The sequence below is a fragment of the Parasteatoda tepidariorum genome, chromosome 5, assembly GCF_043381705.1.
Source record: "Parasteatoda tepidariorum isolate YZ-2023 chromosome 5, CAS_Ptep_4.0, whole genome shotgun sequence".
NCBI classification, from domain to species: Eukaryota; Metazoa; Arthropoda; class Arachnida; order Araneae; family Theridiidae; genus Parasteatoda; species Parasteatoda tepidariorum.
In genome coordinates, this window is record NC_092208.1 from 17,781,748 (window position 1) to 17,802,055 (window position 20,308).

At 25.2% G+C, this 20,308-nt stretch overlaps 1 protein-coding gene across 7 annotated transcripts in view; it reads left to right on the plus strand.

Annotated features, from left to right (window-relative positions):
• Positions 1-19,827, plus strand: part of LOC107448001 (uncoupling protein Bmcp mitochondrial) — a 43,678-nt gene extending 23,851 nt beyond the window's left edge. For 3 of the 7 annotated variants that reach the window (XM_043054763.2, XM_016063082.4, XM_043054759.2), the window contains exons 3-11: positions 1,108-1,255; positions 8,318-8,412; positions 9,528-9,613; positions 10,835-10,933; positions 12,909-13,033; positions 14,599-14,659; positions 15,573-15,674; positions 17,145-17,225; positions 19,378-19,827. In XM_043054763.2, the coding sequence (XP_042910697.1) occupies positions 1,108-1,255; positions 8,318-8,412; positions 9,528-9,613; positions 10,835-10,933; positions 12,909-13,033; positions 14,599-14,659; positions 15,573-15,674; positions 17,145-17,225; positions 19,378-19,416 (836 nt within the window). In that variant the 3' untranslated portion in view covers positions 19,417-19,827. Of the gene's footprint in view, positions 1-1,107; positions 1,256-3,755; positions 3,872-7,923; positions 8,139-8,317; positions 8,413-9,527; positions 9,614-10,834; positions 10,934-12,908; positions 13,034-14,598; positions 14,660-15,572; positions 15,675-17,144; positions 17,226-19,377 lie in introns of those variants that run through there. The other 4 variants (XM_071181148.1, XM_043054797.2, XM_016063087.3 and 1 more) reach the window with 4 other exon arrangements.
• Positions 19,828-20,308: the final 481 nt, after the last annotated feature.

Consider the following 20,308-nt stretch of genomic DNA (forward strand, 5'->3'; position numbering starts at 1 on the left):
CATAAGAAGTTTATGTTCTAGTATTTATTTATGTTATGTATTTAAAACTAAATTATTCGGAAAATTATGCAGATTATGTTTTAAATTTTTATTTTTATTTTAAATGCATCAATCATGTATCTAATGTGTTTGATCTGAAATTGATTTTCTTGCATAATCATATAAAACCTTATTTTTAAGGTAATATATATTAATTGATATGGTTAGGACAAGTTTGGCTAGTTTTTTCTAGTTTCTACTATTTAAACTTACGTAAATATAATCACTTGCTAAACTTTTATAATTATGAATATTGCACACAATGTTAATGGCTTTATATATGTGTTACAATATTAAACTTTTGTAAATATTTCCTGGAGTTGTTCCAGTTTATCAGTGTCTAAATATTGAAACTGCCTTTACTTTGCCATGCATTGAAAAACCAACGTGAGCAACAAAAAATTCAAAATTGAGATTTTTATATGTTTGGCATCTATGTATGATAAGCTACATATTGGGAAAAAAAAGTTTTTAAAAAATAAATTTTGTTCTATGAGTTTTCCAAAATTATATTTTAGCATTGGCAACAGGGTTGGCTTTTTGCTGGCAGAAACTGGTTTTTGCCATGCCAGTGGCAGAAACTGGTTATAACCGGTAAAAACCGTCTATATTAGTTCTAGTATTTACTTAATGACATTTTGTTAACTCCATGTAACTGTAACAAACTTTTTAATTCATTGTTTGTAAATGTATATTTTGCTTTGTAAATAAATGTTGGCATTTTACTTTTATTGGTACTTAGCCGATTCAGTGATATACCCTCTATTATAAAATGAATTAAAAATATTCCATTTTCCAGTGAAGCACGTTTGGTCAAGTTTATGTGCGGCAAAAATCTACCTTGTTGAGTTCTTCTGCGCTAGATTATGTGACCAATCATGCTCCGTTTGTAACGTTTTGGTTAAGTGTCCATGTATGTTTTAAAATATTTTATGTTAAAAATGGTCTTAAAAATTTTATTTTTATTTGCTCTTTTCATGTTAATTAATCTGTATGGTAATTGATTTGAAATTTCATGTCTTTCTTCTTTTTCTATTTTAAAGTTGATTAATTTTTCTGGCATTATAGGGACATTTCCGATTGACACTACAAAAATTAGACTTCAAGTACAAGGTCAAGTATCTGATGTTAGATTTAAGGAAATAAAGTACAGGGGCATGTTTCATGCTCTCTTCCGTATTTCAAAAGAAGAGGGAATTCAAGCTTTATATTCAGGGTTGGTAAATAATTATTTTCATAGTTTTATATTCTGTTTTGAATTGTTTTGTTGATTTTTCTTAATGAAAATTTAAAATGTCTTTCTTTTACTTTGTTATTCATTAGTAAAAAAATTTAATCTTCCAAGTATTGAGCTCCTCGGAAAAGGGAAAAGAAATTATTTTTCTTACAAAAATTAGGAAACAGTTTGTATGAATGTCAAAAGAAAAATTTAATTGAAATGCTTGGAGGGTTAATATAAATATTTATTTTGCTATAATCTGAGTATCTTACATTTTTAGCAATTAATATTTGAACTGCTTAATAATTAATTGCACTAATGTTTTGCACTTTTCAATTGAATAATTTCCTTATACCAGTGTTACCCAACCTTTTAAATTGTTTTTCAACCTGGAATTTTTAATATTTTATCTTCAAAACTTGTATTATTTATTATGTTGACATGAAGATGAAAATTAAATGTTCATAAAATTAAATCTAACATGCTCATTTCAAATTATCATAAGTTGTTAAAAAAATGTAAAATTTTTTAATCTTTTTTTTCCCTTAAAAAAAGCGCAGCATAAAATTTCTGATTTGTGATGAAATTACTGTTATCGCTTAAATTATTGAATTCATGATATTTTCTTTATTTAGAATTAAGGCAAACACATAAAAAAAAATTTTATGACATTTTATTGGAGCATTTAATTTTTCTTTATATTGTAACATTTATACTTTTATGTTGGGATATACTATAGTATAGGAACATATAATATTTTTGCCATTATATTTTTATTTTTTGTCTAGATTACTGCATGATTATTTAAATTTTTATTTATGAAATTATTGATAGTTTTGAACTTTTTATTTGAAATTACATAGCTAGTTTAAAATTTAATTATTTCTTCATTTTAATAGCAGCTTGGTAACACAATAGCTACTGCTACATAGTAATTTTTTAAAAATTGCTTTTAAATTTTTTTTTTTATTGTTTGATGTTTTAAATTAATTTCTTGACTGTTCTGTAATTATTATTACCAATGCCATTGAATTTTACCTTCAAACTTATATGTCTGAGATCTTCGAAATTTAATTATTTTTAGCTTTTTTACTATAATGTTGGCTTCTCAATTGTAAAGTTTATTTCTCGGAAATTGTCTATTTTTCAAGGGTTTTTATTTTTACTATTATGTTTAAAAAAAATTTAAGTAATGGTAATAGTGAACAGTAACAGGATATAAGTTAAAAATTTACTTTTTATTTATTGATTTGAAAATAGGATTAAAATTTCAGTTGCAAAAACAATCAAAATGACTGCATTAAATTTTATGGTTTAAACATTGTCTTGCGTTGAAAAAATGTCATTTTAAATATTTCTTTAGAATGAAACTTATTGTACCGATTTCATCGCATGAAAATATTTTTTAACAAGTTACAGAACGCATTTTTTTTTTGTTTTTTTTTTTTTGTACTGAAAGAATTTCTGTTGTACTTTTTAAATAAACACATTTAGAATGCGAACACAGAGAGAATATGCTTTCCTTAAATTCAGATAAATGTAGCATCTACTTCTATTCTGGAACATACACAGCATTTTAAATTCTCTAAATGATTTTGTTAAACTGAATAAAATTTATTAATTATGAAGCTCATTTATTTTTTAATCTCATTCTTTAATTTTGATACAAAAATTTTTCCCTTTTCCAATTAGATTTTAGAATAATTTTTCTGGTTTGATAAAATTTTTGTTAATGATTTTTTTTTAAGAAAACAAAGTCCATCTTGTTTTTTTATCCCCTCATGCCATCTCTATAAAGGGGGAATAAAGTATTTCTGGCTGTAATATTTCGTTAAGTTACAGGAATTAAAATTTTTGTCGCAGTATTTTGTAATAGTAAATTTTGTAATTCTATTAACTTTTCAAATACAAGAAAGTGCATTAAGATTATCATAACCTGGCATTGTTAGTAAAAAACAAGATGGTTTGTATGCATTTGTCTTTTAATAAATTAGTCTTTTACAATTTATCTGAATCTCTTTTTGTTAAAGAAAAGAAATAAAATCTCCATTTTTTTTTCTTTTTTAAAAATAAGTTCTACTTTATCAAAATAACTTTGCATTAAACTCTTATACGATTTAAATTTATTTTTTTCTTCATCATATTAGCTGTAAATTTATTAATTTAGAGTGACTTGGATTTTTGTTTCTTAAACTTTAAATTGTCACAATTGAGATCCTGTGTACTTAACTAGTATATACAAATCTATGGTTTAAAATTGTTAAGATAATCATTTGATTATTTCAAAATTTTTAAACTTCATTCTTTAATTATTGTGTTGTTCATTAAAGTAATTTACTGCTATTACATTTGTGGCAATAATTAAGTTGTCATTACATTTTGTAGTTTGTATATCAAATGGTTATCTCCTTGTTGTAAATATATATAATTTTGTTCCAAAACGGCTCCAATTCTTTGTTCTTTGAATCACCACCTAGTGCTGTATCTTGTGTCTGTTAGGTTAGGTCAACACATGCGGTCACCACTCGCTTTGCCCCGTGTGTAACCTGATCTTCAAGAAATCGTCCAGTTAAAGTGTAAATATCATCATTACTCTCTTAACTGTGTGATAGGGTAAATTACTAAGTTATTATTGAGTAAGAATGTTATGTCTGATTATATTTGTTTATATGTGATTAACTAACTTATGATATATTAATGGCTTTTTACATAAAATGTGAATTTTCCGAAAAATTATGTTTCTCTAATACTTGAGTCCAAAATTTTTTAGTTCATAATAAAGTTCACATAAAATTTTTAAAATTTTTTTTTATCAACAGGTCAAATTTCTTACAGGTTATGTACCACAATAAATGTTTTACTATGTTTAGATGTACAACTATAGAGCTATGTTTAGGGATGTTGAGTTTTTTCCTCTGTGTGAAAAACTGCCTTTGAAAAAATAGGTTTATTCTAATCTAAAAAATTGAATTTTAAAGACTCTTTTTAATAAAAAATATCAAGTATTGAATTTAACTTTTAAACAGTTTGTAATTACAGTCTAGTTTATATAATAGTACTATTTCACCTAATTCGATATGCTATTTTTAAATAAATGAAAATAAAATATCTGAAATTTAAAAGAAAAATAAACTTGATGAATTTCTGAGAAATTATTAAGAATTACAATTTCTTTCAATGCATTATATAAAGGAGTAAAGTAAAACTTTTATTAAATCATTCTTAGATCTTTTAAAATATCTTACTCAAATTATTTATTATTGTTATTATACAGCAAATCACCTATTGTATTAATATAATTCAAAAAATTGTACTAAGTTAATAATCAAATGCTGTTGAGGGGTAGTACTAAAAATAATTCTTGAATAGTATGCTCTAGGTATTTATCAATAGTTATTTTTAATAAACTTGCGGATTTTTAAAAATTTTTATTCATAAATCACATGAACTTTAATTTTAAGTCATGAATATTTTTAATGGCATTTTCATTTATAGAATATTTATTTATTTTTAAAAAAAAAAAAGCTTCTATGTTTTCAAATAAAAATGATACAGCCAAAGAAAATACCTAGCTCAATATATGATAGCTTTACATATGATAATATAAGTCTAGGGCAAAAAACTGATTTTTACTTTATTGTTAAATAAACAAGTCTTTTTTTTTTAAAGTAAATACAGCTTAATATCTAATATAAAAAATACATTGAGTTAAAAAAATGAGAAAGTAATCAAATGAAAAAAATTTAACCAAGTAATAACTATTCTAAGTAATTTTTATTTTTTTATTTTCCAGATAATTATATCCTTATACATAATATTCATTAAACTGAAAATAATACCAAAATATGTATTCTATCTAGTAATGTAAATGTACATATTTATGTATAAAAATAGGGATAGCATAAAGCAAAATGTAAAATAAATAATTATAATAGGTTATGTAGATTTTGAATTTCTGTAAAAAATGTGAAAATAGTTTTTTTTTTTAATAAAAATTAAATAGGATTTTTTTGAAATTTTTGTATTATATTAAATTTTAATTGTTTTAAATGTGAATTTTTTTTATTACTTATTGTTAAACAATTGTATTGGTGAGTTTTAGTTTCTTCCATTTTTTTTCCACTGGAAAAATATTTAATTTTCTTTCCTGAAAAAATTCCAATCCTGATTTAAATCCTGATTAAAATTCTGATCTCAATAACTTTTCTGACTCAGAATCTTTAATTAAAAAGCAAACTGCCATACTGGTTTTAAAATTATTTTAAAGTTCTAATTTAAAATACACTCACACGCTACTATCCAATAACTATCATTCTAGCATATTTTTGAAAAGATACTAAAAATTATTAATTTCACTATATAATAATTCAAGTATAATTGCTGTTTAGATCCTTGGTTTTTCTTACATTAATATTTTTTCAATTGGATTAAAAATTTTATCTTTAAAGATCTCTGTATTCTCTTCAAGTTCTAAGTCATTTCTTGATTTTTCAAAATTAACCAATTTAAAATGTCCCCATTTCTTTTCCATCCAATTTTATGATATAAATGTTTAAAGTAAAATATTTAAATGTTTAATACAGTATTTTAAAAATTGGCAACTTGAGGGGAGTTTCTGAAGAAAAAAAACTTTTGAGATTTCATTTGAGTGTTTGTTTTGTTTAATTCTCAGCAAATTTTGTTTCATTCTTTCAAATCTAATTTCAATATTTGGGGGGAAGAATCTAATAAGTTATCAGCTAAAAAAAATTTTTAGTTTTTTTTTCTTCAAAAAGTTACAGTTGGAAAATTATTTTCAATGGAACAACTTCTATTTTATCTACAATTATGTCAACATACAATATTTTTGGTTAGGTCTTAAGTATTTTTCTTATTATTGTAACTCAGTCTTTGCTTCTTTTTTTTCAAAGCTTTTTTGTATTGCACTTGTTATTTTCTACCACACCTTATCTGACAGCTTTTTTAATATATGTTTGCACTTTTAGCATTAAAATAAAATTACTGCACATTTATTTCATTTATTTTAATTGCTAAAATAGTCTAATTTTGTCTAAAAGCCATTTTTTTGTAAATCGAAAATAAATTTTTTAAAATATAATAAGTTTTTTTCCCTCTATGTAATTTGTTTTCGTGTTTTTTTTTTTTTTTAAATTATAGTTGCAATTTTGTATTTAGTTTTGTAAATTATAACTTATATGCATTTTAAAAATTGTTAAATGTAATAAGAGTGACATAAAAAATATATTTTTAAAAAGCTTAATAGATGTTTCAAAAATTTGTTCAGAATATTTTCCTATTTCATAGCATTACTTTATGTCAAAATCTAAACTTTATTTAGAATATAGATTCCTTATACTTTGACAAATTATAATCAGTGGTTTTGACAATATTGCCATATAATTATCGTGCAAAATTTATATTAACTATAATAAGCATAATATCTATTGAATAACAGCATTTTAAATATTTTTTGTTCGAGTAAGAAATTTTTTAGTTCAATAACGTGTGAACTTGATTATCTATAAAGCAACAATAAATAAAAATTATATAGGAAGTGATTATATTTTGGATGAAATTATGAACATTATAAAATTATTATTTATTTTTAAATTGCTGTTATTTAAAAAGTTTTTCCATTTTATATTGTCAGAAATTATGCCTTAAATTAACTTTGCTTTTAATGCAAATTGTAGTATTCCTGAAATATATTTTCCTGGCCTTAAAAAATGTATTAACAAGATTGAGCTGTTATGTATAAAATGTAGTATTTTTTTAAAAATCAAAACATTAGTTGTAGTGTAATATATTTAAAGCTCAATTATTTCCTACTGAGTTTAAACAAGAAATACTGCTCTTATTGTATAAAAATAGTGATTTTATATTCAAAAAGGCATAATTAAATAATTTCCTCTATATGTGGAAACACTAATTTGTTGTAACTATTAAAGCCGGCATATTTTTTAGAAAAATTATTTCATAATTAATGTTAAATAAGCAAAATGAATATGAAGCATAAAAATTAAAAGTTTTTTTTTTGTTGTTGCTGAAACTATTCTAAAAATTAAAAACAAACTTTTATGAATGCCATTTTACAAATAAACATTAGAGAAATTTATGTTACTCAATTTTAGAAAATACTATTTTACTGAAACACATAGAAGTATAAATTTCATTTGCTTTTACAGAATTTTAAATTGGTAATTATTTAACCATTAGTTAATTAAAATATTAGCGACTGAGTAATTTTTAATTTAAGGTTTTATAAATAAGTTTAAAAAGTGTTTTTTTTTCTTCTTAAATACTTCTACTGGCAATTGATTGACATTTTAATTTTGATTTATTATACAATTCTGCCATTTACAATATATACATATCAACTTTTCCAAAAATGGATATATCCATTTACATTGTAATTGTCATTGAATCTGATTTTCTCTTTCCATTAAGTACTAGTCTGTTTTAAATTAAAGTAATTAAATGCTGGTAAAAGACTGACTAATTAGTTCTTAAAAATGTCTGCCAATTGCCAAGCATTTATCTTTCCAAAATTAAGTATAAGATTTAAGTTGAAATGTGTGTTTAAATTGAATTAAAAATGTGCTTCAAACTTAAATTATAATTTGAAGCCTTTTAAAACCTATTTACAATTAAAATATTTAAATTTTTATTTTTAAATTATTTCAAATTTTCTCTTAATGTCAGTTAGTTACTTAAGAAATCTTACAAAATATGCATTTTTATTTAATTATTTTCAAATTAATGAAATATGCAAATGTTTCTGAAGATACATGTTTTCTAAGTGTAATTTCATTGTACAGAAATTTATCTTATGTGAACATGATAGATCCTACACATTTCCATGCTCAGGTAAAATGGAAGGGTAAGTATACATAAGCTACCCATCCTCTTCTATCTATCACTCCTGTTTCATTAATAATTCATTCTTGTATAACAATTACTCTATTCTAATATATGCTTCTTTTTTATTATAACTGCTCTCTGTTAAATTTTATTTTTCATTTATATGCCTCAAATTGAAATTCCTGTTTCTTTTTTTAGAATTAAGCCTGCTCTTTTGCGGCAAGCTACTTATGGCACAATAAAGATTGGCATTTATTATTCATTAAAAGGAATTTTAATTAATCACCCTCATGGTAAGTACCTGTACACTTACATGATATTTTTCAAACATTATTAAAAAATGTGTTGTTGTTTTTTTAAACATTCTCATAAAAGAAAAACAGTGATAACGATCTTCAGTGGTCCTAGTTTCATGTATGATGTGGTTTTAAACACTGACTTTGCTATTTAATTTTTGCTTAGAATAGCAAGTTCTGACTTTAGTGCTAAGAAATTCTGCATTTAGTCTTATTACTGATCAATTTATAGTTAATATTTGTAATATGAAAATTTTTTATTGATTGTTTTTTTTATAAGTAAATTTGTTTAAAATTTTTATGAAGTTGTTAGGAAATATGTAATATATATTTCCCAAAGTTGATGTGCATGTACTGAATATTTAAAAGTATGAAAACTCAAATATTTAAAAATTAACCCATGTGAAATATTTTCAAAATATATTTTTACTTGAATCTGTTAAGATTTCCAGTCTTAAATCGGAAGCCCCATTTTTTATTGCAGATTTGGATTCTCCAACAAAGAAAAGCATCCCAATTTGACTCACAAATTGTTGCATTTTCGTTCACATATAAGGCAGTAATCACATAATGAAAATAGGCTAGAAACTATTGGAAATTTATGTCTTGAGAAATACATGTCAGATTGAAAAAAATAATTTGAAATTTGAAAAAGCAACCCACTGACACACCTCACCACCAACTGAGGAGACTCCCATGCCATGAAACTGAGTTTGGGAGTGGGAGTCATTGGGTGTTATTGGATGAATATTTCAAAATATCAAAGTCTATTTTTTTTAATCTAACATGTGTTTTTCAAGGTCCCATTTTTATTTTGATATACAGCACCATTTCTAGTCAAATTAGTTTTTATTGAAAGTCCAAATCTGCAATGAAGAATGCAATACACTCCCAGGAGTCAGGTTGGTTGATTAAGTTTGGTATTTGAAAATATTTTTATATAGTGTTACTTTTTTATTTAGAGCATAGTTCTTGAGATATTTTGACTATTTTTGTACTTTTAGATCACCCTGTATGTGTAAACATTATTTGTTATTGCTCTATATTTTCTGTAAGTTATAACTTTCTTTCCATTTCCTAACTTAACCTTTGTGTTTGTTTATTTTTTTTAGAGGAAACTTTATTTAAAAATGTTTTGTGCGGAGTTACTGCTGGAGTTATAGGTGCTTCAATAGCTAATCCTACTGATGTCTTAAAGGTAATATAGATTCAGATGATTTTATATCTATGATGTGATAGTAGTTAAAATTTAAAATAGGCTAAAATTATTTTTTTCTAATTATTTAGTATTATACACTGGCTGTGTGTAGTACTACAGGGTGTGCAGCAATAGGGAAAACTGGCAATTTTCTGATTCTGAAAATATCGTGAGTTTCTCAAAACTTTAGTAAAGCAAAGAAAAGTTTTAAAACAACTAGCGCTCAATGAATGGTTCAATCCTTGAGCGATACTTCACTTACCAAATTTTCCATATATTGATAATTTCTTCATCAATTATTCATAGTATTTTCGACCATTTCCACTTTTTTATTCTAAATTTGATATTCTTTCTACGATATTTAAAAGTATGCATGTAAAACTTAGGAGGTCACGTTTGTTTCACTCAGCTCGCAACGATTCTATCTTATATCTACATCATTTATGGATAATTTTTTTGTCAGACATTTGTCTCTTTTTCGACTATTTCTATATGATTCTTTTAAATTCTGATGTTTTCAATATGATGTTGTGGTTATCGAATTTTGTATTCAAGTAATAATTTTCTCACATGCTCGATTCGCGACTATTCCATCTCAAATTTGCATTAAATTCCAATTGCTTATTTGGCTGTTGTTACGTTACATATCGTTTAATGAGATTTAAGCCCATATCAATTTGTCATTTATCTTATTATTTGATTTTACTCTGATTCATTATTTGCTTTAAATAATAATGTATATTTTATCTAATAAAATTCCTTATTAAAAATAATTTTTGATACAGGGGGAAATCTTTTTTTTTTTACGAAAAAATATCAGGGAATTTAAAAATTTCTTCTCAATGGACACCCTGTACCATGTTTAGTACTACATAAGCTTTGAAATTAAGATTTGTATTATTTTTGCCCGAACTCTAATTTATAACATTAATACCAGTCAAGTTTTATAATAATAACAAAATTAAACAACCTTAAATTATTTTAATTATTATTTTGCTGCCACTTAAGACATTGTAAAGCGCTTCCTGGTAGCCATGTATGCAATCTTTATACTATTTTCCCTTTTCAATAATTCACATTATTTAGATCTAAAATATTTTGTGCTAATATTTAAATTGCAGTAAGTTTTTCAAAGTGAAAGATACAATGCTTCATTATTAGGAAATTGTAAGATGTTATTACTAAGAGTTACTTATCTTTTAAATCAATTTGATTCTTTAGGTTCGTCTTCAAGCAGAAAACAAGGCTTATGCTGAGAAAGGGATGTTCAGGTGCTTTTTAGATATATATTCTAGTGAAGGTTTAAAAGGACTTTGGCGTGTAAGTAATTTTTGCTTATCGAATTTCTACCATTTTGAATAAAAGTCTAGCTTAGTAAAGTTTATTATTTCCAAAGATAATGCTATAGTTAATAACAAACGCTTGTGATATTTCATATTTATAAGTATAACCAATACTGTCTCTCTTGCCAATAAAACTGCAATCATTTAATCAATCATCATACTACCGGAGTTGTATGATGTGTGATTGAAAATTTTAACTGTAAGGAGAAGAGTTCTGTAAGTTTAGGCTTATTCTTTGTTGATTTTAATTGTAATCTAAGGGTTACAACTATGTATAACTCACCATCCTTTGAATAATTTCGGAGTATTTTGTGTTGGAGTTTAACAAACATATGCTTTAATATCTTTTTAGTATTAATTGATTAAAAAAATATAAAATCTGTGATAAACTTCTGAAGTTTGATAATATGTTCTGTCTCAAGGTATTCTTAAAACACTATATTTTAGAGTTCATTTAAATAATTATGTAAATTTTAAAAGTGAGTATTCCGCTAAAAAATAGTTTGCTTGAAAAAAATTAAAAGCAAAGTAATAACCAGCAAAAAGAGCTTGAAGCACTAAAAATGGGGTGTAAAAAAATATGGATTTTGCAATCTTTAATAATTAGTTGAATTTATTACATTAATTCCTGCTAATAGATTATTCACATTACAAGTAAAAGAAAATTAAAAGCATGTCAAAAATCTGAATTGCTATAAAATATTTTGTCATTTTTTGCTATTTTTTATAGAAATTCTTCTAGTAGTACAATGAGATTTGATTAACTTTTTTAATAAAATTTATATTTTGTTCATTTTATGAAAAAAAAAATGAACTATCCATTTTATATATTTTTTTAATTTGTTGTTTGTTAATATTTCTTAAATCTACCCATTATTATTAATGAAATATTTTTTTCCCAAGTCTAATTTTGAGTTAAATTAATATCCTTCACAAAGCTAGTCTGAGCATAAATAACTTAGTGCTTTCCAAATTTAATTACATTCAACCTTAGAGTTTGTGCTTTCATTAGCTAAATTTAGTTGTCATTGTGCCACTTTGAATTATCTATGAAAATAAAAAGGGGTTTATGTGTCTCTCTTTATTATAACTTTAGAACCATTTGTTTTAAGGTTCTAAAAATTTGAACACTTTTAACCTCTCATCTTAAAATTTGCTGCTCTTATCATATATTTGAAAGGGGTGTGCCAAAAACGAATTTTTCATATTGCTTAACCACCATGCATTGTTGCAAATTAAACTGGTAGTGATTCCATTTTTTAAGAATCAAATATTTAAAATATAATATCAGCGATGTTTCATGGCTTAAAACTCTGTTGAATCAAAAATGAGCTAAGCATTCTTTAATAGCTGGTTTTTATATTTTGTGTCAGTTTGGCCCAAGTAAAAAGAAGAAAAAAAACTGATATGAGAAGTGTCATTACTGAACCAATATTTGCAAATCTATCTCAGACTACGTGTTTTTGAGTTTGAAAAACACTTTTGAAACATGTTTTTCAAACTCGAGTAATGTTAAAACATTGGTAATTGATATTGTGAATAATTTTTATTATCATGAATTGGCTATGATCATTAACATTATATTTGGTGTTAAATGATAATGAGTAATTAGCTAAACTTCTAAATAATGTTTTTAATCATATTATATCATCTCCAGGATGGGCAAAAAAGAGTAATAAAAATGTGATAATGTCTTAACTGCGCCTGCATGTTTTTTTTCCTTTTTTTTTCTTTCAGTTTTGAATATTTTAAAGCTTTGTTTAATCTTGTAATGATTTGTTACTTTTATTTTAATGATCATAAAAATTAATCAGGGAATGATTTTTAGTTAATCATTCCATTCCATACCTTTATGCATTAATCAGTAATAAAGTAGCTAATCAAATGTAAATTGAATAACATTTTATTAATTTTAGTGTTTTCCTCTTTAAAAAAAAGTTTCTTTTTTCCAGGGAGTTTGCCCCACTGCTCAAAGAGCTGCTGTTTGTGCTGGTGTTGAGCTTCCTGTTTATGATATCACAAAAAAGAATCTCATTATGTCTGGAGTCATGGAAGATGGCATATTTACACATTTTGTGTAAGTAAGGTCTTTTTTTTGCAGTGTTTGAAAAAGATATTTTACTCCTCCTCTTTTTTAAACAAATGTCCTTCTATATTTTTTTATATCAAACTTTTTTTAGGTACATATAGTTGATGTACCTAAAGTTTTTACTTGATTTAATACTTATTTTTAAAAATGTTAATTCACACAAATATGTCTTATTAAAGTATTTACATACATACATAGCAATTTCTATCAACATTATAAAAGTTTAAACATATTATATTTTTCTGTGTAGGTTGTCCAATTATGCAAATCGACCACTTATTTTAAACTTAAAATGAATTTCTCAACTAGAAAAGAGTAAAGTTTCTGATTATTTCTTAACCGCTTTCCTGATTATCTCGAGAAAACTCGGGCGTAGCAGAATTTGTCAGTTTGTTTTATTTTATCACGTTTTTACTCGGCTGGAAGCAAACAAAACATAATCTGCTGTGTTTGGAAATTTGCCACATTTTGTTTTGGAGTTTAGCTGTTGGATTGTGGGACTGTACACTTTGTGCGATCGCATATACGATGGTTACTGAATTTACATAGGGAAAAAAAAGAAGCAAAAATGGCGCATCACTTCACTAGTGTTTTTAAAAATTATCACTTTGTGTTGTTCCTTGTTTTAAAAACTGTCATACAAAGACTAATATTTAACTTATTTCATTTGCTTGAGATAACTCAGGATAGTAAACTAATGGTAAATTAAATAATTTTTACACATAAAAAAAATTAAAAATTCAACTTAAAACTTGTGTATCATGTTTTGCTTTAGTTCCTTGTATTTATTAATGAAATAAAAAAAAAAATCAAATTTTTATGCATTTTTTTCTTCAAAAAAAAAATGCTAAGGGAAGCAGTCAAGGAAGAATTTTTAGTTACTAAGTTTTGGATAAAAAAAAATCCGTGATGTATATGTTAAACTAACTAGGTTAGAAACGAAATACATTTTAGTAAGGTATTAGTAATATCAATTGTGAATATAATGAATGTTCTCCATTTCTGCTTGCATAAAAGTGTGAATGCGTATCTCCCACAAGACAGCGTGAGCTAGAAAAAAAATATTGAGCAGCTTAATCAGGAATAACTGAAGCTGAAGTAAAAAATTAATGTGAAAAACTGAATGCTGAAAATAAAGCTTTGTGATATCTGTGTACCTCATCCACATTTAGAGTGACACATGATATGGGATCAACTCCCCTTAATCAGGATTAAAAAAAATTAACTCAAATTTTTATCTGTCTGGAAATTACTCTTAACATATTTTTCTCACCTGTAAAATAAGTGACTTCTCTTATCTATTTTTATTTAAAAAAAACTACATAATTTTGCATTTTGATTTTTAACATTACTCTGCAACAACACTAGACTTAACACTTGATATGTTTGACAATTGTAAATCCGAAATTTTAATTTTAACTGAAGAAGAAAAATGGTATAGAATGATTATTTTAATGAATTTTTTATTAGATTGGAGACAAAACTTTAAAATACCTTTTATACTAATTTTAGTATGTAACTTGATTAATTAATGTGTATTTTTATGTTCACAGGTCTAGTTTTACTGCTGGCTTAACTGGAGCAGTTGCGTCCACCCCAATCGATGTTGTTCGAGTGAGTTTGCTCTTTGTCTAATTTTCTTTTTGTTGAGTTACTTAATAGTTAAACAGTCATTTTTTTAAAAACAAATATTTATATTATGTGTTAAAAATAATTATGCATATATTATTATAATATCGTGATATTATTATAAAATTTTTATTAAAAAAAATTATATTTTTTCCACTTACAATTTTGTATTTCTTTATTAACTATAATTTAAAATCATAAGAATGTGTTGATATATTAAATGTGTATCATCAAGACAAAAACCGTTTTTTTTTATGATTATAAAAAGCCATAAATATGAACAGACAAGATAAAACAAACTATTTATTATCTATTTTCACTGCTTGTCTGTCCATTCCAACTGAAATATTTGCATAGGGGGTTGTTACTTTTATCCTCGGATTGCATTCACATGTTACTGCAAATAATTATTTTAAAACCAATGTTTTGGCGTTCTCAGTTGGCAGTGTCATTTGTTTACAAACTTTTTAAGTAATATTAAAACTTGGTAATTCTAATTTTTTTTTTTTTTTTTAGCAGATTTCATCAAACCTGACATTTTTATAATTACATTCAAAATCTTTAGCTACAATACTTTTTTTAAAATCATATTTACACATGTATGAACAGAAGTGAATTTGTTTCAGTATTCTTTGTCAAAATGTTGATCAATTGTTTAAAAAAAATTTTTTTTGATATACTTTTAAATAATTTAATTACTTTGAATTTAGTTTTTAACATGTTATTTAAAAACTGTTATTCATAAAAACAGGAGATTTTTTTCAACTCTGTTTTTGATATCCTTGGGGTTTTCCATCATTGATTTTTTGAGCCACTGAAATTCTTTGGTTCACCTGGTTTAATCTTGTAACAATGTGTAATCTATCATTATTGATGAAGGATTATTCTTTGGTTTTAGACACGGTTGATGAATCAAAAGAAGTTAAGAACAGCTATTGTTAGTGGAACTGAAGCTCAAGCACAAGTCTTATATACCGGTTCTTTTCATTGTGCTGTCCATGTAAGTTTTTTTTTCTTTTGTTCTTAATAAAAACGAATGTAATAAGTATACATTAAAATAAAAGCCATAAATTTTCTACTGAAAGGTTGAATTTTTTAGTCCTAGGCTATAATTATTCTAATCGTTTATATAAGTTATATAATAAGTTATTCATTAACAACACAAATGGTTACTAGTTTCGTGCTTTTGTGTTTCAATATGTTTGGATATTTTACATATGGATTACTTATTTTGAAGAACATATGTATTGCACTGAAAATTATTTCTTAAAAACATAGCTTGGGCTCTAGAAAAATTTTACACAATTTACAAAAATAGTTTTTTATGAAGAGTGAAAGGTTTTGTGATGAATGATGTATAATAATTTCATGCTTAAAAAAGTAATTTAAAAAAAAAGATTTATTTCAGTTTACAGTTAATTTTTTGCTGAATCTATTTATTTATGTCAATTTATAAAGAGCAATTGGATGCAAGGTAAGAACAAAGCATTACTCTGCATTTATTTTTTTTCTACTAATTTATTTCCAAGATTTAAATTCAGCGCTTTATGAATTTATTTGCTCTGCATTTATTTTCTAGACTTAAAGTTACTTGGTGATCTTTCCTCCTCTTTCTTCCATTTGTATACTGAGTATGATAATATTGCAAATTTTGTACCTTAGGTTTGACCTGTTTTAGCCATGTCTTGCTATGAACCATTTAACCTAAATCAATTAACAATTTAAACCGTAATGCATATTCAGCTAAAAACTTTCCATAAAGTAATGGAATTTTTTAAAATTTTTTTTTTATGAAGTGACATGACCCTTCAAAAAACAACCCCAAATTCTGCACCAGAGTGTTTGTTCTTAATTGCGCTTTAAATTTTATTTCAACAGAATTTTATGAATTATTACTCTTTTATTATAGTTATACAAGGTATTTCTTAATATATATTTTTTATATATCTCTTGATTATATTATTTTTCTTTCAAATTGAAATAGTAAGTTGATGATTTTTTTTTTTTGGCAAGGATTTTTAAAATCTATATTGAGACCTGTAGAGCCTCGATGGCTCAGTGATTAAGGCATTAAACTGTCATTGTGAAAAACTCTGTTTGGATTTCCAGTGGTGGCTTGAAGCCTGCTTGGTTTCAAATTGATGGGTACCAGTTTGTCTGTCTAGTAGAGGCGGCCTGTGTACAATGCTGACAACATCGCCACAATCATGCCGTTGTTCACAAAAATGTATAGCTTTCGTGATCTCTTGGCCTCTAACGTGCTATTGCAAGAATGATCTTATATTATTAGTGGAACTTCCTGTATATGTAATGTAATAACATTTGTATTGCTTTTGTTTTATTTGTAGGTTTGTATTTTTATATAATATAAATAATGAACATATTATATTCTAAGTTGGTATTTTTTAAATTTACTTAATTTAATGTTTTCTATATTCTCTTGGCTAATATATGTATTTTTTTTTTATAGACTGTGCAAACAGAAGGACTGTTAGCTCTCTATAAAGGCTTTGTGCCAACGTGGGTCAGGTTAGGGCCCTGGAATATTATAGTATCCTTTTTAATTGTATATTTGATTGATCTGTTTAATTATTATGCAAAAGTTAAACTGAAATTAATTTTTTAAAAAAAGAAATCTTTCTGTAGTTTAACATAATGTTCACTGTGAGAATTTACTTTTGAACAACGTACGTTTTAGCATACCTGCACTAACTTTTGCTGCCTTAAACTTAGTTCTTATATTAATGACCTAATTATTCCTAAATGTAATAAAAGCATTATTAATTTTATCTTATAAATTTAAGTACACATACAAAAGTTTTGAATGAAAAATATTTGTGAATCTGAACTTTTATTTTCTTTAATAGAATTATAGCAAGATCTTAAATATCTTGAGGGGTAAACGTTAAGAAACTGGACCAAAATGTCCATAACTAAAAGATATTACTAGTCCCTGCACATTTTCATTGTCCCATTTACATGTCATTACGTTAGATAAAGTGAATTTAAATGAAAAATTACTATACAAAGAATGTATTATGTCATAATTATGATAAAATGTGATTTTTTGTTACAAGAAAGCACACCTAAACTTAAAATCTAAAATAGCAGAATACCATTAATTTATATTGAATGCTGGTCTGGAGCTGGTATTGATAATTACTTTAGGGTGCTCCAAGTGAAATAATAGTTGGCTTGGACGAACGGATCACTGTTAATTTCAAGACCTGACCTTCGTTGAAAATGAATTTTATTATTAATTTTTTTTTACTCTATTAATTACTTACATCTTTTTGAGAGAAATTTAAAACGAATATAGTCATTAAATATATACATGACTAATAATAAATTAAATATACTAATAAATTAAATATATACACGAATATAGACATGTTTTAAATATTTTGGTTAAAAATGTTTTTGAAAAAAATCCTGGTATGTTTTAATCTTTTGACACCTTTTAATTGGCACTTCTGCCTTTTGTTATATGAAATTATATATATTTTTTTAAAGTTTATTGAAACCAGTTTTAAAAACAGTTGTAAAATTTCTTATGCAGGTTTTGTAGTGTTTTAAAATTAATTTTTGGTTTGAAAGCAAGAGGCAAGCTAACTTGTTCATAATTATTCATTTTAATTATGCGGGATATAATTTATTTAGAATTTCAAGTTTTGAAAATATCGATAATTTAAATTCATAAAGACATTAATTTTAGAAATGCGCCATTTATGATTTTACTCAAGAAAATTTCAGAATTTTTGAGTTTGCCTCAGAATCACCCCTGTATATATGTATATAAAACTACTTGAAATTGAAAATATTTTTATACCCAAATTGTACCTACTGTGGGGACAATCAGACAATCGAACACTTGATCATGAACTGCCCACACTTCCAGACACTCCGTGGAAACCATTTTGCAGGACGAAATTTGCTTCAATGCTTTGCTAAGTTGGTCTGTAGAAGCATCGTTAAAAAAATTATAAAGGTAACATTGGAGGACATTCTGAACCACATTTAACTATGCTCAGAGCCTGCGAACACTATTGCTGGTGTCTTGTGTTTCTATCTAATTTCATTTTAAACTTCTCTACGTTTTAACTTGTATTGTTTTTATAAATTTTTAATTTAACAAGCATTGTTTTTATCAACTTTTAACTGATTGTTTTGATCCTTAACTTGTTCTGCCTTTTAACCTTTTTATCGAATTTTAACTTCTATATTTTATCACTGTTTTGCATGTTCCTGTAAAGTTTTAACATTTATTGGTTTTTGGGTGATTTTGTTTTTTTAACCTTTTTACTACCTTATTATTTTAATTGGTTTAAACTTGTTTTATAGAATTGTATTGAACATTATTTTAGATATTCGGATTTTTATATTCACTGTTGATGTAACTTTTAGAGATTTACCTATTTTTAATGTATCATTTGTGTATGTATCAACTCTCGTATGCCCTAAAATAGGGCGGGGCGAGATAAGAATAAACTATCCTTATATTAACAAAAAGCTTAGATCAACTAAATATTAATTCATTTTACTTGACTAATTTTTTTCTAACTTTAAAAGCAATTTAATATCATTTGATGCTTTTTTGTCTGTGAAATCTGTATTGAAAAAGACAATCTTTTTTTGCTGTAAATTTTCAAATTATTTATCTTTCTGTTTAATGACATACTTTATTCACCTTAACCTTTTTTCAGTTTTTTATAATGTATGAACAGATGAAGAAATTTCATTAAGAAGAGCTTACCTTGAGTTTTTTTACCACTCATGGACAAGTAACTTAAAAGCCCTTTTAGTGTGTATTGAAGAAAACAATGGCCTATGCTTAAAACAATTTTGCTGCTTCTGCACTCATTATATTTCATGGTTGTGTCGGAGAGTTTGCCTGCCCCTGCAGTATTAGACATTTTTTAAAGAAAAAAATATGAAATCTTGTTAGGACAATTTTAGAGTCAAATCATCTTGTTTATTTATTTATTTTGTTTTGTTTTAAAAGTGTCTATTTTCAGCAGATTTACTGAAAATTTATATTCACACTTACATATATATACATATTGTACATATTCTTCTTTATACATACCTTTCTTGTTTTCATTGTTCCAAATGTGATAAAATTCTAATGATAAATAAAATTTTATCTCCCTTAATATTGCTTACTTGTATTTCTTTTATCAAATCCCAATATTTTTTGAGTGTTTTAACTAAGGTAAATGGGGATACTGTTTGAAATATAGTTGATGTTTTTTTTCTTTTAACATGGATACAAATTTCTGCCATAGCATTAATAAAGCATATTAATTATTAGTTAGCTTCTAAATCCAAAGATATGCCTCCACATACTTTTACTTAGCCTTATATATAAGTTCATAATTTTTTAAAATCTAAATTAATATTTTTTTTTGCATTTAAGATAAACAAAGTAAAGATTTATGCTTCCCCCCCATTTTATTGTGTATTATAACTGACAATTTAATGTACTATTTATTAGTAATAGATAATAAAAAGCAGATTTTTTTTTAAAGAAAATGTATTTTGTTTTTGTACAGAAATTATCTGTCATGTTTATTTTTAACTGTCTTTTTCCATTTTACTATGGAAATAGAGAAATAAAAATTTAAATAAATTGAG